Raw genomic sequence first — 26,969 nt, forward strand, 5'->3', positions numbered from 1 at the left:
CGCCCGCAGAGCCGGGGGGAAGCCTCCGGGAGCTGCCGGACCTGGAGCCGGAGGAGGTGGAGCGCAGGCTGGCCAAAACGCGCCGGGAGCTGAGCAACAGGAGGAAAATCCTCATCAAGAACCTGCCGCCGGACACCACCAACCAGGTACACCGCAAACTCCTGCAAAAGTCATAACGGACAAGTTTGTTTGTTGTTTAAAAACACATTGTTTGAATTTGTCGCGCATTTGATAACATTTAATTTGTGAGAACTTCCGGGACGTTAATGACCAATTAACCTCAGGCTGGACTGTCTCCACTGAAGGGACAAACTTTTTAATCAGCTTCAATTAGTTTACTAAGTTTTATTGACATATTATCCTCAAATAACCCTGTTAATTTATGTGATTAAAAAGCGCTTCTTGCTCCAGTTCAGATTTTGACCTGGACTTTAGATGTTTTGACATTAAATAAACATTTTTAGGAGTATTTTTTTTTAATGACCAGCAATGTAAAAACAGGAGGTTTGGGCCCACAAATAATTTCTATCAACAGTGACAAATGCAGTCCACATCGTGCACCTGCACTGACGATATGAATGTGAATTTTCCCTCTTTTTTTAATTTTTTTTTTACTCTTTGTAATATTTATGCATACATTTTAATGCACAGTATGCTTAAACGCGATCAGTGCTGTAATCAGCTCAGCTCTTTACCATTTAGTTTAAATCCCCCCACAGCTATCAGCCACAGAAAGAACGTGAACAATTTAAAACTGAGCTGGAGCTCCTGCAGACATGACAGGTGGAATCCATATATCTTCATGTTGCTTTTTAATGGAGGCCAAAACAAATCATTATCGCCCGCCGCCAAAGGTTTTTGCTTGAATCTGTTTGTCCGTTTGTCTCGAACGTTAGCAAAATATCTCATGAACCACTGGATGGAGTTCAATAAAATTGGATGAGAGTCTACAGTTAATGAACTTTAGTTGTCTGTCTGGTTCAAGATGAAGATAAACTTAGAAAACACAAAAAGGGCTTAGTTTTACAGATATTGAGCTAGAATTTGGTGTAGCTGCAGCTGAGAGTCATCCCAAACACATTTTCTGAGCCGGACATCAAATGGTGTTGAGTTGGACCAAAACAACTCTGTCGTTTCTCAGCAGAAGATGATCATAGTCTAAAACTCCGGCATAAAAGGTGGCGGGCGATATGCACTCTTTCAAGGAACGCAGGGACTTAAATGTTTGCATGTCTCCTGTCAAAGACCATAGAGTGACTTCACTGTTTATAACTTCATGACCTTTCTTATTTCTCCCGCTAAGCGTTTTCCATCACTTGTGTCGGCATGCATGCCTTTAGGAGGCGGCGCTCATGGTGTCGTCCTCCGGGCTTGCAGCACCAAACATTCCTAAAGAGGTTTGCTGCCAAGAAGAGCCAGCGCTCTGTCGAAGTGTTTGTGCGTGCGTGAGGAGAGAGGGAGTGCGAACGAGCGTGACGGCATGTTGTGTGTGAGAAATGACAAGCAGAGGGGAAGAGGAGAGGGAAAAAGTCACTTGGATCAGATGAAGCAACAGAAGTGGATTTTCTGTTTTCCACTTTGTGTCTCAGGCTGAGTTTGAACGTGCAGCATAAAATTGAATCAATTTAAAGGAGTCTGACTTTTTGACAGGTCTCTGTGTGATGTTTGAGAAATTGTTCCACTGATAAGAGCTCTGACAACAGATGTGATGTTTTCCAGTGATCTTGAATGTAGTCAGATAGAAATAATTTAAAGAAAAACTTTTCATGCCACTTCTCAATCTCAGATATTGAATACACCATCAGCATGTTGTGTTCAGACGTCTTGCTCATCACATTTCATTTCCTTCCATAAGTTTTTAGACTTGTGGTAAAGGAAAGCTGCTGTCTTGTCTTATGAGACCCGTCTGACGGACTCTTGAACAGCCAGCCGACTCTATCCTTCATTCCTCTCATACCCGCTGCCCCATTAGTGAACACCGTGCTGCAGTCTGGATAAGTGTGAGTGCATGGTGCACTGTGTCAGATATATGGTCTGTTGACAGTCTTCATCTCAGGGAGAGGTGGGGGGATGGGAAAGGAGGAGGAAGAGTACAGGGAGGATGGAAAGAAGCAGAAAGGGAAGAACATTTGGGGAAAAGCAGGATGAGGGAATGTGTTGAGTGACTGATGAGGGTATGACAGACGACGCGTTGAACAATTGAGGATTTACAGAAGATATTTTTTTGTTGAGAGTCACAGTTCCTTTCTTCATTCTGTGCACTCTGATGACTCCAACAACTTGGACATGTGAGAGTTCAAGTATTTCTGATAGTCGGGACTGTAAGGCTGATTTGGCAACAAGGATGTGATTAAATGCCCAAGAGTCAATTTTTATGAATTACACCACAAGAGATTCTGCAGTAAAGTTACAGATATAATCTGTCGAATCATAAATGCATGCATGCTTGCAATGAAGCCCCAGGATTCCTTGAAGGAATGCAGATCACCCACCACCTTTTATGCCAGCATTTTAGACTAAGATAATCTTGCAAAATTAAGCCATTTTGATCAAACCTCGTGTGATATCTTACAAAACCTGTTAGTTATGTTTTCTGAATGACTCTCAGCTACTTCCACAACAAATTTTAGCTCATCTGTAAAACTGGCAGAGTAGCTCATTGTTTTGTGTCTTAAGGTCTGCTGGCTGTGTCAGTGATCTTGCTTTGGGTGAGGGCAAAAGTGAATCTGTTGTAGATGTAGAGCTGATGATTACCTCCTAAAGGTTTCATTAAAATCTGTTTAGTGATTCATGAGTTGTTGTTTTTTTGTGCTACCAGTACAGACACACAAAGGCACAAACATGAGCAAAAACATTGTCATTTCACCTTCGGTGGCGGGTGACAAAGACTGAGCCTTAATTTGAAGGTTTTGTTGGAGAAATGTGGAAATATGGTGTCATGCACAAAAAAGGCTTTGCAACTAAAAAGGTGTCTTGACTCCAAGGAGCTGATGGTCTCTCTAAGGACTTTCATTCTTTCAGAATCAGTTATATTTTGATCAGCTATTTAATTTAATACTGGAAGCAAAGGTTTCCCAGTTTAATTATTAAAGCTTTAATTATTAATGTCATAAGCATAGTTCACTCAGGCTTTACACAGTGGGGTTACAAAGTGATCTTTCTTTTCCCTCGTGATCTTTGCTGGAGAAAGACGTCAACCTGAGGTGATCACATAAACCAGAAAGCAACTTTCATTTATCAGGGATATTTGCAGCAGTTATTAGTGTTGTTGGATAGTTTAATTTGAAAAAACCTCAGTGTGCCACACATTGCTCCCTGCAGGAATACTGGAGCAAAGTGAGATAAAATGTAAAGAAAAGATGCTGTTGGAGTTAAAATAAAACTCTGGGTGCCAGATTCCAGCTCCAGTTGAGAGTGTACCCCGCTCCTCACCCAATGACCACTGGAGGTAGGCACCAGCTCCCTGTAAATGGTAAAAAGGGAAAAGAAAATGGCTGAATGGATGGATGCAGAAAAATAAGTGATCAGTGAGTCTACATTGGATTTTGGTTTGCTTCCAAAAGCCTTTGATCAAAGTTCGTAAATTAGCTTTTTGCATGGATTTAAAGCCTGTAAAATAATGTGCATATGTGCACATGCTTCTATGTTCCCTTTAAACACCAGGAGTGTGTGAATGTGTGCAGGTGTTTGCATACATACAGGTAAACACAAGTACATGCAAATATGACAAACAGCATGCGCCTGACTCGTTCTCTTGGAAACTTCCTCCTCCTGTTATTTTACATGCTGAGGTGTGTGTGTGTGTGTGTGTGTCAGTGTCAGGACCAGATGTTCATCTAATCTTCAGCCCTTGATCGTGGGCAATCTTCGTCACCTTTTTCACCTACGAGGCTGCATTCACTCACATTACTGTCCTTTTAGTTATTTCCTCTGCCTTTTAGTTCATTTAAAGTTTTGTTTCTTTCACGCTTAATTCAAACTACACCATTTACTCTGTTTGTCCAACAGGACTATAAAGGTGGCTTTTTCTTAGCGTCACAATGAACTTTGTCTGAAGATAAAGTGTAACCTCAGCTGTTGAGGTAGAGAAGCCAAAGGAGGGCATTCTTAGTAATTATTTATTCCTGATTTGATTCAAACTCTCTTTAAACATGTTCAAATCTGATAACACAGCAGTCAGACACGTTTCATATATGATTTCGCCGAGATTCAAAACTTGTCGGCTAAATGGCAGAGGTGGGAGTTGTGCTGATGGGATGAAAGGTTTGGAAGTAACCTCGAAAGAGAAGCATTGACTGGATAAGTGCTTGAGAAATGGAGAGAAGACTAATTGGATAAAAGGCTAGAAGAAAATAATGAGTGTGTGGGTGTGTGTGGGAACAAGGCAAGGTGGCCTTCTTGAATGAACCGCTACAGCACAACATTTCAACTTTCAAAAGGAAATCATTTTTAGTCCAGTCTTTTCTGTAGTTTTCTTTTTCTCTCCGCTTCGATTAAACAGTTTGGACTTGTCTGCTGTTTGCAACTGAAATCATCACCGTGTGAAAGTGTGTCATAAAGAAGGTAAATGAGTTTTTGCTCTGGCTTCTGCCGGTTCCTGTTTACTCAGATTCTCCCCTCTTGACCTTTACTTTACACATTTGGAGAACAGAACTGCATCAGTATGAATTAGGGACGCACCTATCAGTGTTGGGGGATGCCGTGTGCACGTACTCCTACTCATAGCAGTTTTAGATCACGTTTGCCTCTCAGTTGAGCAGTCAGGTGGTAGAGCAAGAGCAATTTCAGCCGTGTGGAGGTATTTCAAAGTGAACAATGGTGACCAAAGCAAAGCGAACTGCAAAGCTGTCAAAAGGAGGGACGAAATCTAGAACTTTCAACAAAAGCAATTCGCTAAAATGGCCCCAACAAATCCCCTGCCTAATTCTGAGTTCAAAGAGTTGTCTAATAGCGGCGGGAAACGGCAGCATGCTGTGTGTTGCTTACACCTTTCAGCTGGCGGTTAATGAGGACCTTTTGGCACTGAGGGCTGCGATTGAAGCTGCGGCAGTCAGACGAGAAATAGTTTCACGTTTTAAACATTCTGCCTTAGCTTACATCTGCCTCTAAGATATTCAGGGGCTGTTCAATCAGCCAATTAAAAGACTCGCAGGGTGTGCAGGTCTGCTGGAATAACACATTCTACATGCTGCAGTCTTTCACTGAGCAGATGGGGACCCTGGGAGTATACGGATCTGAGCTCGAGCTTCCCGACAGTCTCACGTCTCACCAGTGGAAGCTTTTGGAGAAGACTGTCACTGATATGGCTCTGTTTGAGGCGTTAATGCAGAAAGTAAGCTCCTCTGATTTTCAAACACATTTTCAAAGTAATTGTAAGAAATATAATGATATTTATTAGTACTCGTACTGGTATTTAGTTTCGGCAGGTACTCAAATGTAAGTACTTATACTCAGTTTGGAAAAAAAAAATGGTATCTGTGTATTCTTCGAAGTGAAATGGTGCCATGAGCTGCAGAGAACTCACTTGTGTGTTTGACCTTCCTGTGAAGGGCAGCTTCACACTGATCTGGACCCTGTGATCATATGACACACAGTGTAATTGACACTGGACATAAATGTCAGATGTGCATGTTGTGTCAGATCAAACACTCTTATCTTGGTTCATTTGAGTCAACATCTTACAGTCAGGTCAGTGGCAGCTTTGTAGGTGCAAACATGTTGGTGGGCAAATCACAAAGACAAGCCTCATCAGGTTCCTCAGAAAGAATCAGAATCAGAAAGAACGTGAGGACAGAGTGTGACATATTCACCCTGATTGATTTAGGTTTCCCTTGTCAAGCAGAATTAACAGCTTGAAGCTCTCTAATCTCTTTTGTGATTTTTGTTTATTTTTATAAATTGCTTTCTGGAATTTAACTTTGCTCACTGGGAACAATGGGATCTGTCATTCTGCCGGGACAAAAATGTCAGCAGCTTACGCTTTTGTGAAATGGGAAAAGAAAAGTTTGATTTTACAAAAAAAAAAAGAACCCTTGGACTGTCAAACCCACCAGACGAAACAACAATATAAGTACAATGCAATATAATATTACTGAGACTTGATGTTTTGATTGAAGCAAAGTAAACTTTAATGACCTTAATGCTGAACTATTTATTTATTCCATTGTTATTCTTTCAGGTGTATATTTCTTTGTATTAAAGGCCAAAAACGATGAAGTAGTCTAAAATGTTAAAGTTGTTGGATTTTTACACAGTTTTCCACTGAAACTTTGAGAAACTTCTGATTTTCAGAGGCATTTTTATAAAATAACTGAGTGCCTTGATAAAACATTTCAGCTTGTGCCTTTTTTGCATAAGAATATTTTTGATTTTTATAAGTTGTTTATCCCTGCGTTTGTGCTCTTGAAGAAGCAGTTTCCTTGTAGCATTTAATGTTTTTACAGACTGGTTGATGTGCACTTTAAAAAAATGCTGGTGTCTAATTGAGGTTTTTCTCACAGTCAGCGAAATGTTGCTAAATGCAAACAAAGTCTAAACCGTGATCAGATCCCTTTCCATGTTTAAAAAATGTTCTTTAGAAAATATTTTGTCTAAATTCTTCTCTGGAGGTGAAACCAATGGTTTTGGTTTGCTTTTCTTACAATCCAACAAGCATTTCTCTGTGAAAAAGCCCTGTTAGGAAATAACTTTGTTTAAATAAATAAAGACATCCATGACATTTTCGTCAATTCTTCAAATTTGCCCATTTTAACTACGTACACTTTGAATATAAAAAAAAATCCCTGCCTGTCTTTATCAGAGACACAAATGGAAATAACTAAAACATCATTTATCTTCTGTTTAAGATGTTTCTTTCTCCACATTTCTTTACTCCAGCTGTTGCTGCTATAATGCAGAATTTTTCTGCTAAAAATGTCTGAAGTGTTTTAAGTTGCGTAATTTACTGGAATTGATTCAAACCTTGTGGACAAATCATGGCTATTTTAAAAATAAGTAACGTGAAATATAAAGGAAAAAATAGATATTTTCCAGTTAAGATTGTCTAAGGGTTAGCAGTGATAAACTGTAAACATGTTAATTTATTTTCTGTGGAGAACCACACAAATAAGAGACTGCAGGTCAGTTTGAACAGGAATAATGTATAACCGTAAATTCTTTTCATCCAGTGACTCCAGGACTCTGATATGTTGAGTGGGGAAGTGACTTTTGGCTCAGTGGGAAAAATAACCTTCAATCTGAGTCCCGTTGCTTCAGGGCCAAAGCCAAGCAGTGATGGGTGGGTGTGGACAGGAGGGTGGGGGAAGTGGGGTCACTCCGGCTGACAGCAGAATCCGTCCCGTCTCAAGGCAAGCCACCTGCCACCCTCAGCCCTCCAGTCCTGCCCTTCTAAGATCAAATCAACAAGCTTTTCGAAGCACGGAAACATAAAATGTAGAAAGCAGTTTGATGAAGGAGCGGTACTCTGTGGGATGCTTTTGTTTTAATAATCACAGCTCTGACAGCATCGAAAAAAATCACCTTTTCAGTACTTTGTCTAACCCATGAATTTCACTTTCTTTAATAGTTTCCTTGGTAGAGATTGTAAATAGTCTTTGAGGTGTAAAAATCAACCCGTTTTAGACAAGATAATGACTGCTTATTACTTGTGATCCTTCAGCTGCACCTATTAACTTCTTGCCTTTTTATATTTGATGAAATATTTTGAGACAGGTGAATCCTTGAACACAACTGTGATAGATTGCATGCCAGCTTCATGTTCATTTGGAGAAGCGCTTCTCAGTTTCTTTGAGTGAAATGGAGAAGTCTCCAACGAGACCCCACCAGTTGCAGTCAGATGAGATACTACCCAAACTGATTCCAACTTTCCTGGATATCTGTACATTTGTTGTAGCCAGTGGCTTTGAGTTAGTCTTGTTAAATGTTCATCTTTTCTGTGTTCATGTTTTGTACCTCGTTTCCTGTTTTTATTTTTTCAGAGTAGTTACGTTTGTGTTTTTGGTTTAATATTTTGTACTCTTCTTGTTTCTGTGTTCCAGTCTTTAGGTTCAGTTAGTAGTTTTCTCGCTTCCTGTTTTATTTTGTAGTATTTTAATCTGTATATTGCAGTTGTTTTTGCTTCCTGTTGGGCTTTAGTTTGCACCTGTTTTCTATCACCAATCATTACACCTGCCAGTCACTGAACTGTGTGACCGTATTTGGCTCCTGCCATGAATCAGAACAAACCTCCTAATGAAGTGAGTACCACTATTAACCAGATTCTGTATTGAGCCAAGTTTAATAGCTTGACATTTTTATGGTTTTGAGAGCTTATGTTTGTTTATTTTTTTTAGAATATGATTCAATTAAAACAAAATTGAAGACGAGCAGGAGAGTATATTCAAGGTAAAGAACAAAGGAGTTTAGGGGATTTAAAAAGCTTGAACACTGAGCGTTACATACAGGACAGAGAGGTAACGGACTCCAAACAAACTTGTTAAACCAAGAAATCCGAGCGGTTTGTATGAAGGAGAGAGATGGTGCTGGACAAAGTGTGAAGACTGAAAATGTGTTGGAAAGAACAGCTCAAAGAAAAAAAGATGTCTGCACACTTGTATTTATACTTGTCTGCTCGCAACGTGCGAGTGCGCACATTTTCCACCAGCTCTCCTGGCAGCCATTTGATGGGCCAGTGATCCGTGCTGTGCATGGTTTGAGCCACCTGCCACACACACACACACACACTTAGAGCTTAGTTCTTACCAAATATGGAATACAGTGTTTTTTAGGATTTATTATGGTGCACAATTAAAACAAAATTTTACACTGACCGTTCAGTATGAAGAACATTTTCTGTAACATTAGAATGGGTTAAAATACAGAAAATACTCTAATCTTTTGACATTTAGGTATAATCATTTATACTTATCATAACTTAACTTTAACATAGAATTTTTAAAAAGTTACATAGCTCTATTTTAAATCATTACAGATGCAGGTTGTAGGAACTTAAACTTGTCCAGGCCTGCCAGTTTTTGCATGATGAAAATCAGCCTGGAGACCTGTGGCAATGCCCCATATCAAGAAGAATACACAGGTAATCTGCTGAGGTGACGCAGTAAGTTGCACAAGTTGCACATCTTTGTTCAAACCTTTGACATGCAGGTCAGTGTGTGATGCATATTCCTGTAAGGAATGCTGCTGTCATTACAGAGCAGAAATAAGAAGTGATGTCAAATAAGGAAAAACAAGCTATGATTGAGAACTTCATGAGCTATGCTGGCAAGCTTTCTTTTATTTCTGATTTCTCTAAGCAAAGTTTTATTTATGTGTTAATTTAAAGGGGTAAAAAATGTCTGGACTATTGTAATTGGCGCCTTTTGATTTACCTGAGCTCCTTTAAGCTGTTAACATGCATTATCTGCTGTCTGGCCACTCTACTGCAGTGGAGTTTGTAAATATACATGAGTAATACAAAGAATTTTTCATAAATTGTTTAATGCTTTGCTGTAACATGTTTTCCCTGCTAGAATGGGTAATGGGCAATTAGGTGCTTTAAACAACAAAAGTGTGATGGTGAAACATTATAGATGCTCCAGCCTGGTCTCATTACGGAGGTATATGAACACCTTACAGGAAATTAAAAGACGTGAATCTGTAAACCGCCCAGCATAAGTGAGAAGCATCGGTTATATTGTTCATAATTTACAGAGGATAACTGCTCATGAATAGATGGGGACAGCTCACGTAAAGTGAAATAAATCCTTGCACCGTGCTGCAGGGTTACCTAAATATGGGAACACTTCTTTACTTGCTGGCAGACTTGGACTTGCTCTCTTCTTTTACGTTGCATATATCAGTCCATCAGTAGGTCAAGGACGCCGTTCCTCTCAGTAAGGAGGCCATGCAGAACGTGTTTGTCCTCTAATCCCCCAGATCTTTTCCTCACGCACACTCACAGAGCAGAAATTATAGCACTGCTGCTTTTCTCCAGCGGCCCTGTTTGTGCTGGTAAGCAATCTCATTTATGACAAAACAAAAGGAAAATGTCTGTATGTATGTATGTGTGTGTGTGTGTCTGTTTGTATAATGAATGAACAGGTGTCACAGTAAACATTTTATTTCTCTCCCGTCTTTCATCTTATTCCGGGGAGGAAAATCCGACTTGTTTGTCTCACCTTGAAATCCTCCATTACCTTTTACACTCTTTACTGAATGTGATCATCTCTAGAGGGACAACGGTGCAGAACAGGAAATTACAAAAGTCTGATCTGACGTAAGTAAAAAAATGAAGAAGCCAAAAGATATTCATATACTGGAAGGCACTTTGCACAAAAACTGTAGGAAATTATGACAGGAAGAAAATGCCAACAAACCCAGGAATAAGTCTTAGAATGGCACGTCCCAATTACCACGTAAAATTTGCTTTTGTGACACTTGATTATTATATTTAGAGAATTACATTATTTTTGGTTATGACCAATAAAAACATTCATCCATTTTAGCCTAAACACAGTTCAGTCAAATTCATTAGTTTCAGTTTTAGCACATTGGATCAGTTGTCTTTTAAAGATGTGTCCATTAAAGAAAACCGATTGCATCAAATGTTCATTTCCATCCATGTCCTTGTTTTGACCTTAAAAGGGTGGTGGGTGACTGTGAAGAGGACTCCCCCCTTTAAACTGGGAGACCTTGAGCAGAATCAGACTCTGGTGAGGAGGAGGAGGAGGAGGGAACGTCTGCCTTGACCGTCTGGGAGCTGAAAAGGACGGGACGAGGACAGAAACACACGAGCATGCAGCCAGGCAGGGATTCCTTCTATGGCTGAGAGAAAATCCTCCAAGGTTTATTACAGCCATAATGTCAGCAGAGAGGAGAGGTGCTCAGACGTCTCATATCAGCTTAATCTTATGGCACCATAACAGAAATGAAGGTTTTAGGTTGGAGGGATAGACTGGTCATTTTTGAAGTCATGTTCTGTCTAATAGCTATCAGTAGTTAGTACCTTATCAACTCATGAATGCATGAACTGTCTTTGTTCTGTGCTGCTCAGGACCAGGAAGTTTGTAATGTTGGTAACATCTCTCAGCTGAAAGTTAAATACTTCAGCCTTAGCATAGAGTAGCTCAGTTTCAAGTTTTAGTTCCACATTATTTTACTTTAAATCTTTTGGTCTAAAATGAGATTTGTGTTGTATGTGCTGAAACTAAATAAATAAAACGGTGGAAATGTATTGTTATAGCACTTAGGAATATATATTATATCAGACTTTGTTATAGAATACAAAAGTTTTGTCAAAAAGAGAGGCCAATTTCTCCATTAAAAATATTTGATGCTCTGAAGTACAGTTGTGAATGAAAACAGATACCGTAGCAGGAATTGGTTCTCCATAAGAACTGCAAAAAAGTCATTTTTTAAAATGTTTTTGTACAACAAAACCAGAAAAAGGTTGTTCCACAAACATTTTTTTCTTTTTGCTTGAACTTGAACGTTCTCGCCTGGACTTCATTAAGCTTCACATGCAGTGAAGTCAGGCTTGACCTAAATATTTTTCTGTTCTGTTGTTTCAAACATTTCTCCCTGATCGATGTGTGTTGGTCAGTCAGCTGTGCTCATATACCAGGCTGAACAGTATTTTTTAGGATTGCAGCCCACACACACCCTATAGAAACCTGTAACATTGGGTCTTTGTAAAACCATGGTTTAAACTGTCACATCATGTAATTCTGAACTCAGTAATCAACTTTAACAAATATGTGAGTTTGTCTGCAGCAGTTAGAATGTAGATAAGGCGGGGAGGGTAGATGGTGAGTCTGTCTTGTTCTGCAACTATTGATGAGAGTATTATAGCTGGAGGAAGCAGCCATGTTTAGTGAGTGTGGAGCAGACAGGTGTGAAGGTCATTATCAGCTGTTTTGAGTGGTTCTACTGATTTCACATTGCTTGAAACTAAGCTGCCAGGTGCAAGACCAAGGTTCTATACTGTTCTTTTTCAGGACACATCCTCTCAGGGCAGTTTGCTTTAATACTCCACCAAAGCGTGCGCCCACACATGCACATGGTGAAATAGGCCGTGGGCTTCAAGCTGGAACTGTAAAACTGACTGGACTTGCTTGAAATGTCAGCTTTTTAAAAACGTTCAGGCCTGCAGAGTGATTGTTTTTTTCTCAGAATGACATGCAGTTATGGTTGGCTTTATGTTCACCTGTTCAGTGGTTGGAATGATCGCATGTTTAATGCCACTCAGAGGATTAAAAAGAAAAACATAAATACATTTTTGCTTTTTTGTGAGAGAGTTATCAAAATGCTGTAGTAGAGGGATGTGAATGAAACAATGTGCTAAATTATGGTGGCAAAAATAAAATGTAAAAGACAAAACAAACTTAAACTGTCATGTTCCTAAGAGAGGTAAAGTTGTTTGTGCTTCTAAAAATAATTTAAAATGCCTTCATGTGCTGTGAAATCCAAACTTTTAGCTCCGATGAATGAAAAGCAGAGGGACATGCAGAGAAGAGGATTGAGTGGTGTAATTTAACTTCATCTTGATGTCTCTGAGTGCTCTGCAGGGTCTCTGTCTTTATATAGGAAAAAAAAATGCTTCCAACATTGACCTTTTCACTTTGTCTGAGATATGGTTTTATTTTATTTTTGGCTTTTTGTCTCCTCATTAGTCATGTAAGGGATTAGTCATGCTCTTTTAAAGTAAAGAATAATTTACAGAAGCAGTGGACATTTGCTAAACACCTTAAATAATTGTTGAAATCCATCTAATGTTGCAGCTGTGATGTAGATGAATTATTGTGTTTTTAGGTATTTTTCTTAATTCTGTCTTCAGAGTAAAGATGCCTTTTCCCCAAATCCTCTCCTATCTGTGCGCGTTAGATGGGTCATAAAATGGGTGATAAAATCCAAAGCCAAACATGTTTCCCTCTCCTCTGAGCCGGCTGTATGGCTGAGTGAGCTGACCCCTGTGTGGGCTGCTTTAGGTGGCCTTCAGTGATCTGAAACATGTACATGAGTGGGCTGGCTGCTGGTTAGAGGGAACACTGTACATACTGAGAGCCCTAATCACCCCAGTTGTTTTATGACTGCTCCAGATATCTTTTTTTTATTTAATTTATTTATTTGGATGAAATGATCTGATAAATTGCAGCGGGGATGTTTTCTGTGGAGTATCTGGTGACCTTTCAGGTGTGCCAAACCTGTTTTCATTCACACACGAGGATTGTATGACCATGAATTGAAATATTACCATAACACAAAGTTCACGTCTTTGTTTTTGTCTGTGAAAAGAGGCAGAAAACTGTGGCCTTTATTACATGATGGTGAATAAAAGCACTGGAAATGAGTAACATTAGCAGCAGACAGAGCAGCAGCTTCCTCCAAAAGCTCATTTATTTTGTTTCCACTGTGTTGTAGTTGTTCAGATTCAGGCTCTTTCATGAACTTTATGCATTAAGCTAGCTATTATATATACACAAACTCATGATTATTTGTATAAATTGAAACAAACTTGCTTTGTTGCATTATGTTAAGTAAAAGGGAGAGTATATTATGTAAAACTGGGTTGAATCCTGGATGTTGTCCTGGTCTGTTTTACCTTTTCTGTTTTCTGTTGTTTGGTTAATGTAAACAACTTTCATGCAGAAGTGGGGAGGTGTAAAAATACCCAGTAGAGCGTTTGCTTGAATTGCTTTCAAAGTTTTGTTTTTTTGATTTTTAGCTAGTTTAGATGGTGGAAATTGACTCTTGACAGCTTGAACTTCTCTCTGATTCTGCAAACTGACGTCTCTGAAAAACAAACTAGGATTCCTTGAAGGAATGCATATCACTCACTGCCTTGCATGTTGGGGATGACTCTTTTAAAAATACACCAAATATTAGCTCGGTATCTGCACAGTTTACTGAGTTGAAGCCTTTTTTGTGTTTCTTAAGATCAGTTCTCTGTAGCTCACTGAATTCTGAGTGTTTGTGACCAGTGAGCTGTGCGGTCGCATATAATAATAATAATAATAATAATAATAACTTTATCCGCCTATTATATGAAGCATTTGCCTATTTGTCATGGCCATTCTTCAGTGAGTTCAGTATAGAAGCAGGCATTGTTACTTAAAATCTCCCTGTAGCTTCCTGTATATACAGCTGAACTTTTGTATTTTAGCCCCTTGTATGTAAAACACTGTGGCGCTCTTGAAAAGGTTTAGCAGTGGGCTGCTCACTTCTCAGAAGCATATAAAGACACTTGTTGCTTGGCTATAAACACTCTGTGCTGCAGTTTACTCGTGTGGACGGATGACTCTTTGCAGCTAACAGTGAAACCAATTAGGGCGGCACCGAGGCCAACAGTGACAATATTAACCCCGAAGAGTGGCAGGGTTTCTTGCTGTGCTATTGCATCTTTCTTGCATTGTCTTTTTCCTCTCACCTCATCATATTTTGTCACTAAAGAGACGAAGAATGCATTTCAGCTGGAGAGAAGAATCTGATTCACGACTTTGATGCATCAGTGTGTTCCTCTCATGTGGTTTGGAGAGCTGTTTTGGGCTCATAAGCCTGACAACGGGAAGCTTTTCATCTTTAAAACTTGTTAACAGCCACTTGTTAAAATGAAATTACTGCAGTTTGGTGTGTCTTCCATTCACTGAAGTTCATTATGAAGGATTTTTGCTCAAGTGGCGACAAATGTTTCATCATAATTAGCTAGATTAATGAGCTTCATTAATTCACTTATCAATTTCAATCTTTTTTTTTTTGACAGAACTTTGCTGTTGACACAATTATTGTGTCTAAGTGAGTTCATGTGTGACGTACTGTTAAAAAAAGAGTAATTGATGCAAAGCATTTCACATTACTGGGACAGCAAATATAACTAGAGAAATTGCATTTTCTGTGAAAATAGTGAGTAATGTATGACTGAATGCTGATTTTTACATTTCTTTTATTATGAAATCGTTGAAGCAAGCAAAACAAGGCTAAAATTAGTAAGAGAAGCTCAAATTAGCAAAACTGTAGCTAAAGGTAAAATTAGCAAAACGATAAAACTAATAAAATTGTAGCTGAAAGCTCAAATTAGCAAAACTAGCTAAAAGGTCAAATTAGGAAAATTGTAGCTAAAAGCTCATTTTAGCAATAAAAACAATAAAATTGGCACAACAGTGGTTAAATTAGACTTAATATTTGAGAGATGTTAATAAACCATATTAAGTGCTTGCTTGTTTTTGGTCTCTTGAAAAGTTTTTAAATGGTTTAGCATGTCAGCGTGCTTTAAGTATGGCACGGTTTGTTTCCAAAGTACTTCCTATTAGAAGTAATATTTGCATTATTATGGACAGTTGACTGTCTTACTGTTTGCACTGAGCATGTTTGTTTCTTTGGGTGGTGTTAAAACACGAGGTGGTATTTTTGCCGTTTGTCTGTCACTCCCTGAGTTTGCTGTTGACAAAATGTACAAAAAAACTCAAACTAAATTTATCCTCATTCTTGATACTTGGACACCAAATGACTAATTTAATAAAGAAAACAACTGTGTCATAAATTGTTACTAGATGACTCAAAGAGAGTTATCCTTTTGATTGAAATGCATTTTACATTCTGTATTAAAAGACGAGCAGCTGTTTAATTATTGGTTCACTTTGGTCTCTTAAAGGTCTTTTGACTTAAGTGTTTTCTTTGCTTTTTTTTTGTTTAGGAAGTCCATGAAATTCTGAAAGAATATGAGCTGAAGTACTGCTTTGTGGACCGCAACAAAGGCACAGGTAACACTCCCACCCAGCCAAACATGATCACTCAAACAGGAGACATAACATCAATCTGTTCAAAAGACATGACTTTTTTATTCTTTCAGACATTAAATCAATTAACATTCATCTTTTTTATGGCTTTATTCAGACTCAGACTGAGAGTCACAGGATTGTACAGGATTAGAAAATACATCAAGAGTGGCACGACACTTTCTGAAAGCAGGACATTTTGCTTTTTAACAGTTTTGCAGTGAAAAGTTGAATCTGATGATTGTCAAGCATAGCTACAGGCTTCATATAAAAACATTCTCAGGTTCTGCAGCTGATAATCTAAAAAATATGTTTCATTGATTTAATAACACACAGATTTTTCATAAAAAACAAAAAAACAGATAAAACTCATTTGTTTTTTCAGAGAAGTTGAGTCAGCGCTCGACTGTGAGCTCATATTTACTGAGCGCAGTTCAGACTTAAACTCTGTTAATATCGATACTGTGTCACCAAGTCGGACCTGCTTAGACACACACAGGCTGATACAAGAAGCACCGAGGTCAGAAATCCCTCATCATGTGTGTCTGTCATCAGATTATAAGACAGAATTGTGCTTTAAAGGGGCTGTGATGCATATCAAGAGGCACATTTTTGGTCCTAGAATGTAATTTCAGGTTTAATCTGAGTTTCTTAATGTCATTTAACTGAGGTAGATCATTCTTATAACTTACAGTACAAGTCTTACCTGTGCTGGAGTTAACAGCTTAGTTTTTATTTCTCCCTTAAATTTGGCTGCATTAACCCTTACCATAATTTTGATTGTGAGGACTTGACTTTGTGTAGGTTTTTGTGTACACAAAGTTAAAAAAATAACACATTTAAATAAATCAAACTAAAGCCACTATATTTTTTTCATATGGAATTCTATTTAATTATCTGTATTAACGAGTAATTGGTTTCAAATCTTATGGTTTTGTCTCTTCAAAGAGAAATAGTCTGTTTAATCACATTTTCTGTGATAGTTTGCAGGAATAACGTCCTTGATTGCAACAAATTTAATTAAACTTAGCTTTATTTAGGATGCATTTTAATTAAGTCCCCGAAAGGCAGGCAATAATGTTTTAGACCATCTGGGTCCATGTTTATGTGTCTCTGTTAGCAAAATATCTCATGAACCAGTGGACAGATTTTAATGAAACTCTCAGAAAGTAGTAACTGAATGTACATCTACAACTGATTAACATTTGAAGCCAATTCAAATCAAAGATGGGCTCGGTCTACTTACAGATACTGTGTGGCAGTAGCTTAGAGTCATCCCAAACAAAAAACCCGGTCTTGTTAAACAATATTTTCAGTGTTTCAATCATTTCTCAACATAAGATTGTTTTAGTTTAAATGTCTGGCATCAGGTCTTAAATTTAGTTCTGAAATTAGCTGTGAAACAGTTGCACCTGTTTTTGAGTCTTTCCTCCATCCTCTTCACGTTCTGACATTTGCTCCTTATTGATGTGGAAACACAAGATGACACAGACAGAGAGACAGACAGGACCCCCTGTCCCTGGAGTCTGTCCCTTTCCACGGAAATCTCACTTGTCTATATTTAGTGCACGGAGCCAGCCAAGCACCTGAAACAGAACACTTTTAGAACATGGCGGCGCGCTGTAAACAGCTGAGGTATCACAGCCCCAGCTTGTTTAAAAGGTTAATGGTGTTTTAGAGCAAATGGGAGCCTGATGAAACGAGGGCGCTCTTTGCACTGTCAGCCTTGTTGCTGTCGATTAGAGCGCTGCTCCGGGATTGGGCTCTGCTGGAATGATGTGAGTGGAAGAGGGCGAGTCGGACATTACAAGCCGTTTAGGATGAAGATGAATTTGTTTTAAAAAAAAAACGAACATCGCTGCCAGCAGAAGCATTTCCCCAGTTTTCCTATTGTTTTCTCCCTCTTGCTGTCATTCCTTCTGCCACCTGTCACTATCTGTCGGTTCTCCCATGAATCAACACATTCATCCTCCCTCGTTCTTTGTTTTCTTCATTGCTTTCTTTTTCACTGAAGAAGCACTTGCTTTAATTTCAAGGGCTTTCTTCAGTAATTTGACAACATAATGTGTTGACTTCTCGGTGTCAGGATATTGGCTCTGAATTAAGATGGAGGATGTTTCAGGAGACGCTGCGACGCACCTTTAAGGAGTTCTGTCGAGGGCCTCGGGTGAAAGAAACTTTCTTTGTTAAAATGATTTTCCCAGGTAATGTTGTCATAAATGTTATTAAGAACTCTGTTAAGATACACCGTTGCCGCCAAAGTGAGGCAGGTGGGAGGGTTTCTTTTTGCTCCAAGGCAAAAGCATTGATGGCTTCATATTTCAGCTTTAAGCTGGTTCTTGTGGGGCAACAACACACTCATACAAGTACAAAGATGGCAGCATTTTTAAAGCCGTATTTACACACATTAGGAGAAAGAGAACCAAAGTTTGTTTCTTACACTTTTCAGTCTCTTAGGATTAAATCTTTAAAACGAGTTTGTTAGGCTCAGCAGGTTAAAACTGCTTGGAGTGAGAAAACCATCTAGAAAAGCCTTAAACTAGATCTTTACAAATCGTTGTGTATTACTAGAGTAATATTATGGCCCTAAAGTTCATTACAAGACAGTGCTGACATGAAGTGTTCAAAATAGAGTTTAAAGATGTCCTTAACTGTGTGTGTGTTAAATTCACAACTGTATTAAGCTCAGATTGTACAAAGTTGTTTTTGTTTTGGCTCTACATTTGGCCCTGGATAAGCTTGAAAGGAGTTTTGTTGGATGGAGTAGTTTGTTGTTATAATTAAATACCAATATCTTGACATGAATTGATTAATGAAAGGAGATGGAGTATTACTGTCTGAGCTGACCAGCCTTTTCTGTTAAAATGTAACCTAAATTTGCAGAAATCAAAGTTTTGGTTTCATTAAACCGAAGTGTAAAACTTGGAAAGAAAGAAGATCATTATTTATCTTCTAACCCAGCTGTTAGTTAGAAATCTATGCAGGTTTTTATTTAGATTCAAACATTGCCTGCAGGAGTTCACATAAAGCATAAACTCCACCATCTTGTTCTTCTTCAGATGGATGGAAGGAACTCATCAGGCTAAAAGTGAGCTTTACCACTTTGAATGTGAAGCATTGTAAGCTTAAGGCTGCAAAAAATACTTTACTCCTTTTATTATTTTGACTCCGAGATGAACAGAGTTTTCAGTGTTGGTTTTTGTTTACTGCCCGGATTGAAGCGTCTACAGAAACGGATCAATGTGCTTAATGTGTGTTTGAACTTGCGCCTGTTGAAAAAAACAAGTGGGCTTGTGTTTGGTGTAATCTAACCTGAGCAGAGAGAGGTGTGTGTGTTGGGAGATCCCCGCCTGCCTCATGTAAAGGTGTGGAACATGAATTTCACGCTGCAGCTTTTCACTTTGTGCAAAAATGTGTGTGTGTGTACTTGTTGACGGGTTTATTTCTTTTTCTCGATTGAGTAACCCCTACCAGCTTATCACCAGAAGTCTGCACCTCCGTCCAACTTTACTGCCTGTAGCTTTGCACTTAGTGCATGTGCATACAGTCAGTGTGATGCATAATAAATGTTTCTGCATGTTTAACAGGGAGAGAAGCATTTGTGGTGTGTATGTGTGTTTGTAACGGACTTACCAACCATTGGATCAGATTTCATGGCAGCTGTAAAACATCATCCCAACCAAGTGTTTATAGTCTGACTCACTCTGTCCTTTTCTTTCCTCTTCTGTCTCTTCAGCCTTCCAGCATAAAAAAGGTACCATTTACTTGTTGTAGGTGAATTTATTTTTGTCAGCAGGTTACAGTTCGTGTTTAGACCCTGCAGCGTTGCTGTGGACACAGAATGAAGTATATTTCTATTGTTTATGAAAAGGAAAACATGCCACCTGTGTTTACTGTCGAAGAACTCTGCTCATATTCAGCTAAAGACAGCTGCTCGACATCATAAATATTATGAAACTGAAAAAACACAAATTGAAAGAAAACTAGTTAAAAACTGAAGGTTTCTTTGTTGGTTTCATCAGTCCCGAAAAGCACGCCAACTCTGTTAGTGGTTGTATTTCTGTTTAAGGCTCTCTGTTGCTTCTTCTCCTGATGAAACATCTGCATGCACATAAGGGATTTAGAAAACAAAGAAAACTTTTATTTCCATCTGCTCGTGTTGTCTTAAAATTCTAGATATAAAAAAATAACCAGTTATCGACTTAACCAGGAACCTGTTTCTAGTTTTTGCAAAGCTTTATTAAATACCCTCTTTACAAAAAAACTTGAGTCAAAGAGTCCATAAAGTATTAGTTTTATTCCTTTAATATGTTTTCACTTTTGATCCCTCAACAGAAGATTTCACTCTCAGATTCAATAATATTATTATAGCGATGTGGATAATATCTGTCCCATCTTTACGTCTTCATTAGTCATTCTTAATTACTTTGTCTTAGCGTTATATTCACAAACCAAAAAGCCCTTCACCGTGATGAGTGGAAGAACTTATATTAAATTACCAGATTCTTCTGTTCACCAGGAAAAATGTTCAGCCTGGTTTCAAATTTTATGTTGCAATACTCACAACAGATTTGTTTTTCATTCCGTTTGTAGTAAAATGACCCTGAAACTGACTTTTTATGAGGTTTTTTTTTTTTTTTCCTCTGTCGTCAGCCTCTGGTCTCAGATAAACTCAATAAAATAAGGATTGTATCGAAAAAACCTTTCTGTTGTGAACTTGGTGAATTATTAGCTTATATTAGAAAATTTCTTCAAAACATGAAAAATGTTTTTTGTTCTGAACTGGATTTTGGAGTCCCAGTTATAGACATATTACTATTTTTATTATTAAAATGGGTTTGTATTAAACAACAAATGAATTGAATGAGTTAAAATAAAGTAATTCTTGTTGAAGAGATTTTAAGCAGAAGCGACATTGTTCCCCTGGAGGATTCTTCGTCAGGTCGTGGACAGAATGAAGTCGTTTTTCATTGTTATCCTCAAACACCAGTTGTGGTATTTAAGGAGCCCGTATGGGTCGGTCGCTGCTGTCAACCAAGTATGGATCAGGAATTGAACCGTTTCTCTGGGGAACCAGAATCGGACTGTTTGGTTTTGTGTGGATACAGTGTTCTAATTGGTGTGAAACGGAGATGTTTTCCCTGAGCTCAGAGTAGCGCTTTCACAGACACAGTCAAGCATAAAACACTCAGATACTGTTCACCACCAGAATCCTCTCTGGGGGGACAGAGCCGTCGCCTTTTTAAATTGTGTATTTATGGGATGTCAGTGAAAAGTCCTTCAAAATACAGAAAGCGTCTCTTTTAAAACTACTTATTTTCACATCATATATGTGCGACACAGATATCTGAAGAAGACAAAGTGAGACAGTAAACAGCAGCAATTTCATAAAACTGATGTGAAATTTGTGCTGGTAGGAGCTGAAAGTCCTTCAAACACATACTCTGAGTTCTGCATAGCACTATGTTCTAAGTTTGACCAAAACCATCGTTTCTCGACACAAGGTGATCTTTGTTTGAAACTCTGGCATGAAAGGCGATGGGCGATATGCATTTCTTTAAAGAAATTCTGGCTAAAAACTAAAATTAGGTAAACTTGTAGCTAAGAGCTGAAATGAGGATTAGAGAATAAAAGCAGAGCAAATGCTGAAGTAGATTTCAGAGAATGATCTTTTTTAAGGAAATGAGATCTCTATATATTTCTCTGGGGAAAGTTTTATAAATAAAGTTAATCAAAAAAGTATGATATAAATATTAAAGGTCAAAGAGCACTGATCTGTCTCGAACTTAACGATTTGATGAATGAAAAGCACAAAGCATTCAGAAGAAGTTTGACTGCAGAAAACGTTCAGAGGAAACTAAAAGCCGTGAATGCCGAGTCATCATTCAGTTTGTTTTTACATCAGAAGTGGGGATAAACTGGGCATAAACCAGTAAGCATTGTCTGATTGATTGTAGCGTCTCCAGCCTCTTCTCTGATTGAAATGTTCTGCTCCTCGCAGCTTTGGCACGCGTCGTCTTCAACTCATGACCATATCTGTCCGCTGAGCCAGCCTACAGTGTTTAACTTATTAGGTCATACTGAAGGGAGTGTTTATTTCAGCGCACATCTGTGTTAGAGTGTTAAAGTGACTTCTGCTCTGTGCATTGGTTGGTTTCCAAACAGTCCTCCTCAGTAACAGGCTACCTGTCACATTGCTTTCTCCTCTTCTTATTTAACACTTTTTGTAGCTGAAAAATGTTCCCTGAAGTTGTTTCTAAGCCTGTTAATGTCTGTCCTCCACTTCTCTTTCTTTTTTACTTCCATAGACCTTTTCCTACCATTAGTGAAGCACTTTACAAGCAGCTTTGAAACCACAGCGCTGAGGATCCATCATGATTGGTTTATATTTTTTCTGTATCATCATCTGGCTTGGTGGCATTTCCAGTTCTTGATAAAAGCGTTCAAGGTTCCAAAATGTTTCAACTCAACTTTTGCCAAAAGCTTTTGATTTAAATATATATATATATAAATACATAAAAACTGATTGTGTTAGTCATGAAATTGGGCTGCCTGTTGCATGTATGATTATCCCCCTCCACCGAACAGTGAAGCTGACAGATACTGTTTTTGCCTGAGTGTCTGTCTTTTTAGCAAAATATCTCCATGAACTACTGAACAAATTTGAATGAAAAAAATAATTGCATGTACGTCTACAACTAAATGAAATCAAGATGGCCACCACAGTCAACTAAATGGACAACAAAAATGTATATATATTCAATGCGGTAGTAGCTGAGAATCTTCCCCAACACACACTCTGAGCATCACATCTCACAATATCTGATGAAGTTACTTTTATGGTACGACCTAAACGGCTAAAACTCTCATTTCTCAGCATAAGATGACTTTAGTCTAAAACTCTGGCATGAAAAGTGGCGGGTGATATGCATTCCTTCATGAAATGCCGCACTTTTTCTCGCCCTCTTAGTTTTAATCAACTCAATATTATTTGACAACAAACAAACAACAAAAAAAAACAAGTGCAGCATCTCATTCCTCAGGAGTACTCCAAATGTAAATTCTCAGGTTTGGAAAAAAAAAAAAGTTTCTGCTAACTTTTTATCTAAATATAGGAGAAAAGTTTGAGGCTTGTTTAGGTTCGGTATCAGATGGCAGCCTGACTGTCAGGAAGGCAGACAGGCACCTCGACAGGCACATTTACATACGAACCCACAGACAGACAGACGGGACCGTCTGCCTGCCTGTTAGGAATCTGCATCCATTCATCCTTCCACTCGCAGCCGGTCAATTCCACATGATGCCTCCGGTCCAGAGGTACGTGCACTAATTCGGCTGTGCAGCGGAACCAGGGATCTGGGAATACAATAGTGAGGGTTACCCTGGGAATTCCTGCTTTTCAATGCAGGCCTTTGTGCTTGTTGCTTGTCTGTGCAGTAATGAAGACAACACATTCGGGCAGAAAGCTCCGTTGTGTGGAGAGGATAGAGAAATACACAGATCGAGATACGAGCATTCACTGCAGGAGGAACTACGAATAACATTTAACTTTTTTATTGTAACCAAGACATTTTTTTTTTAATTATTATTTTGTCTGCTTTGATGAGCTTTTTTTTTTTAATTAAATTTGGTGTATTGCTGACCAGCTTTCATGAAATAATGAAAATGGATTTCAAACCTTGAAAATAACTACACTAGAAGCCAATTTAAAATAAACTAGATTTTCTTAAGTCTTTGAGCAGTCGTTTTTTATTTAGACTTGTGCCATGTATGTGAATAGGGATGTTTTACTGTGTTTGTAATTATTTTATAAAGAGACTTTGTTTGCAATCATATTTTTACTTAGAAGTACCAGTTTAGATGCATAACAAACTTTTTATAGAGACCGAGGGAAGTCGCTAACACTTGATTTGACCAGAGGTGCAGTTTAGAGAAGTCTTAAAAAAACAAAACCTCGACTCTCTGACGAGCAGACAAGACGTCTTCCTCACTGTGTGATCTGTGCCTGGTGGTAGAGTTACACTTTCAGCAGCTCAGTCCATTTCCAGAACATTAAGATGAGAAAAAAACAAGCAGGGAAGTAATTAAATTTTCTGTGCTTTCATGGAAAACTCAATTTTATTTAAAACTGAAGCTGTATCGTTCTGCTTCTTGTCCCGGTGCAGTTTGGCAGCTCTTACGGTCACTCAGCTCTGTTTTTTGGTTTTAGATTTTTTTATGATAATTGTTTAGTTTTTTCTGTTTTTGTTTTTTACTTCCAACATTTCTTCCTTACTTCAAAAGGAACAGATCACTCTGTTTTTACAATGAGACTCTTTGGAATATAGCAGTTTTAGAACAATTTGATACTGTAGATTACATTTTTTGGACCTGATTGCTTTACATCTTACAGATTGGACAGACACATTTAGAAAAAAAGAAAAATGGAAGATATTTGTCAGAATTGAACATCAGTATTTGTGATTGTACAGAGGCGATTAGAACCAAAGCATGTTAAAGTGTCTCCCTTAACATCAGCCAGAATTCCTTTACTTTAATGAAACTTAATCAGATTCTCAGTAAACCTGCCTTTTTCTCTGATTCTGGATCTGAAAATTAAAATGATAGCCTTTCTTCACTTGCAGTTATGGAAATCTGGGTAATGAAGCTGTTTTTAGACTTTTACTTATAAATATTTCAATATATTAAAATGTCTCTGAAGTCTGTTAAGTCTTTATATTGATTAAAGTGAGGAGTGTTAAGTATGCTGATGAGTGCATTAGGAGAAATTATTCAGGTTAGAGAAATGGAGAATTGATCATTTGTTTCTTGAGTAGTTCTTCCCCTTTTTGTGTGATTATTTTTCAGTTTTTAAGTAACCCTCTCATATAATGACAGTAGAAATATGTGAATGTTTTGACAGGAATCAGACTGAATGTTTTGGTCCTTGCCTCAGTCATTAGGCTACCAGGATGTCCTGTGTCCTCGCAGGACTAAACAACTCCAGCTACAGTTACAGTCATCCTAGGAGTCGACACAGCTCTTTTTCTGTTTTTCACCTTTTTGTTTTCCATCCTCCTGTCTGTAGTGACAGCAGCAGAGTCCATCTAATTGCTTCCCTGGACGGCAGCTTGTCACCGCTCTCCTCCTCCTCCTCAGTCTTCTCCTCGTCCTCTCCTCAGTTTCTCTGTCATCCTCTGTCCCTCTGCCTCCTTGTGAATCACTAAATGCAAATCAGCTCGAGCCATGCAAATGTTACCTTTGATCGTATAAACGCGCTAATGCACATGTGTACTGCACTTTTTGCCTCTTTGTTTGTGCTTTTCCCCTTTTATTGCTCAGGTTTTTAAAATTTTACTTTCATTATAGGCCAAGTGGGCTGTTTTATTATACCTAATAGCTACTATTTCTGCACATTTTTATCCTCATGTTTGATGAAGAAGTTGCACATGTGATGGTTCTTTTCACTGCCGGGTCTCAGCATCATTATCAGCCCATTTTCTTACTGGATTTTTTTGCATAGCCTCCCAGCTAGTAGCTGCTGAAAACACTTAATCTCAGTTTCATTTTTAAAGGCAGACTTTGAAGTTTGACAGAAATGACACTGACTGCCGTTCTTTTCTTTAAAAACCCACCAGCTTCTGTCAGCCACAAGTAAATGATAATTATTTGACACGTAGTCAGTCAAACTTCATGTGCAGCAACAAGTCCGACCAGCTGACACCAGATATATGCCATCCACTCTCACTGCTAAAGCTTTAAATTAGTTTATTTTTTATTTTATACATCTGTGCTGATGAAGCTGAAACTGAGTTGTTTAGTGTAAAGAAAGCAAAACTCTAGCTAGATCTTAATGTCTTTATATGAGGGGAAAAAAGGTATAAAGTTAACCAAGTATAAAAGCTGAACGTTGTGGCTAAAAAAGCGCACAGTGTGCAGAAGTAGATGGTATGAAACAGACAGAAAATTAAAAACAGAAAACAATGGTGTGAATGCTGATCAGGTACACACGTTTCAGTGTCGTCATATTGAGTTTAATAAAATTCATCTGACAGCTCTTACGGCCACTGAGCATGTAAGAAAGCATTCCTCTTTAAAAATATTCTTATCTTGTTTTCTTCCCCTGCGACGCGTGGCAGAACGCTCACATTCAGTGTTATCTCATGTTCAGTTCATGAACACAACAGTGGAAAAGATGTTTTATCGTCACGGCATATAAAAGTGCGGCTCTCTCTTCAGTTTTTGTTTATCTGTAACATGATCTGTGCACCATATTTTATATACTATACACAATTAAATCAGAGGGATTTTCAGGGTGTTTTGGCATTTATGACAAGTCAAGGCCCTAGCTGTTTAGGATGTTTTATGTTTAGATGCAGCCCATCTTTAGCTGTTTTGGCCAATGTATTAATGTAACAATCCACATCAAATTTAGGGATGCGGAGATGGGTTCCACAGAGAAGGTCTTATCTGTCACTCACACCAGTGCACAAGACACACACACACAAACTCAGTAACTTCTGTATAAATCACACACTTAAACTAAGTGCCACACCCTGCAAGCCACACATACTGTTGAGGTTTGATAGTGAAGGTTGCAGCGTTATCAGGACTCCCAGCCTTGCTGCTGCTGCTTATGAAGCACACAAATGCACATGAAAGATGAGGCGAGCGTACAATAAGCCTGCAGAAACAACCGCACACAGACACACACACAGTTTACAGGCTCCATCAAAAGAGGAAGTGCTCTTCATGTTGCGCCTCTGAGGTATTATCAGGAGGGATTTTTGAATATTCATAGTTTCCTGTTTGTTCTAGTGTCTCCTTCCTGATAGACCAAACAAGATATAAGCAGTTACTGTAAATTAACGAACACAATGTCATTTGGTAATCACGTGCAAAAACTTTTCATTCTTAATTACATTTGCTTTAAAAGGTTTGTGGGAAAAAATGATTCATTTAATTCCTCATTTTGTTCAAATGTTGTAAAATATTTAAACAGTTTAGAGAAAGGTCTAATCTTGGCTTCCTATGTTTACTTTCGTTGCAAGCTTTGATACGTGATCTCACCTTTCTACTATGCTTCAGCTGTATTTTTCAGATGTGGTATTTTTGATCCCATAGACCACATGTGTCAAACTCGAGGCCCGCGGGCCAGATCCAGCCCTCTGTAACATTTCATCCGGCCCCCAAGATAACGTTTAGATTTCATTGGGTCCGGCCCTATAGTCTGGGACAGATCGA

The 26,969-nt window shown here is 38.4% G+C and overlaps 1 protein-coding gene across 1 annotated transcript in view; it reads left to right on the plus strand.

The window, feature by feature from the left end:
* The window catches only part of raver2 (ribonucleoprotein, PTB-binding 2), a 69,744-nt gene that overhangs the window by 640 nt on the left and 42,135 nt on the right, over positions 1-26,969 (plus strand). The window contains exons 2-3 of the mRNA XM_017420380.3: positions 1-146; positions 15,665-15,731. The exon at positions 1-146 is cut by the window's left edge and continues 2 nt beyond it. Of these exons, the coding sequence (XP_017275869.1) occupies positions 1-146; positions 15,665-15,731 (213 nt within the window). The remainder of the gene's footprint in view (positions 147-15,664; positions 15,732-26,969) is intronic.

Source organism: Kryptolebias marmoratus, linkage group LG24 (assembly GCF_001649575.2).
Source record: "Kryptolebias marmoratus isolate JLee-2015 linkage group LG24, ASM164957v2, whole genome shotgun sequence".
Taxonomy (NCBI): Eukaryota; Metazoa; Chordata; class Actinopteri; order Cyprinodontiformes; family Rivulidae; genus Kryptolebias; species Kryptolebias marmoratus.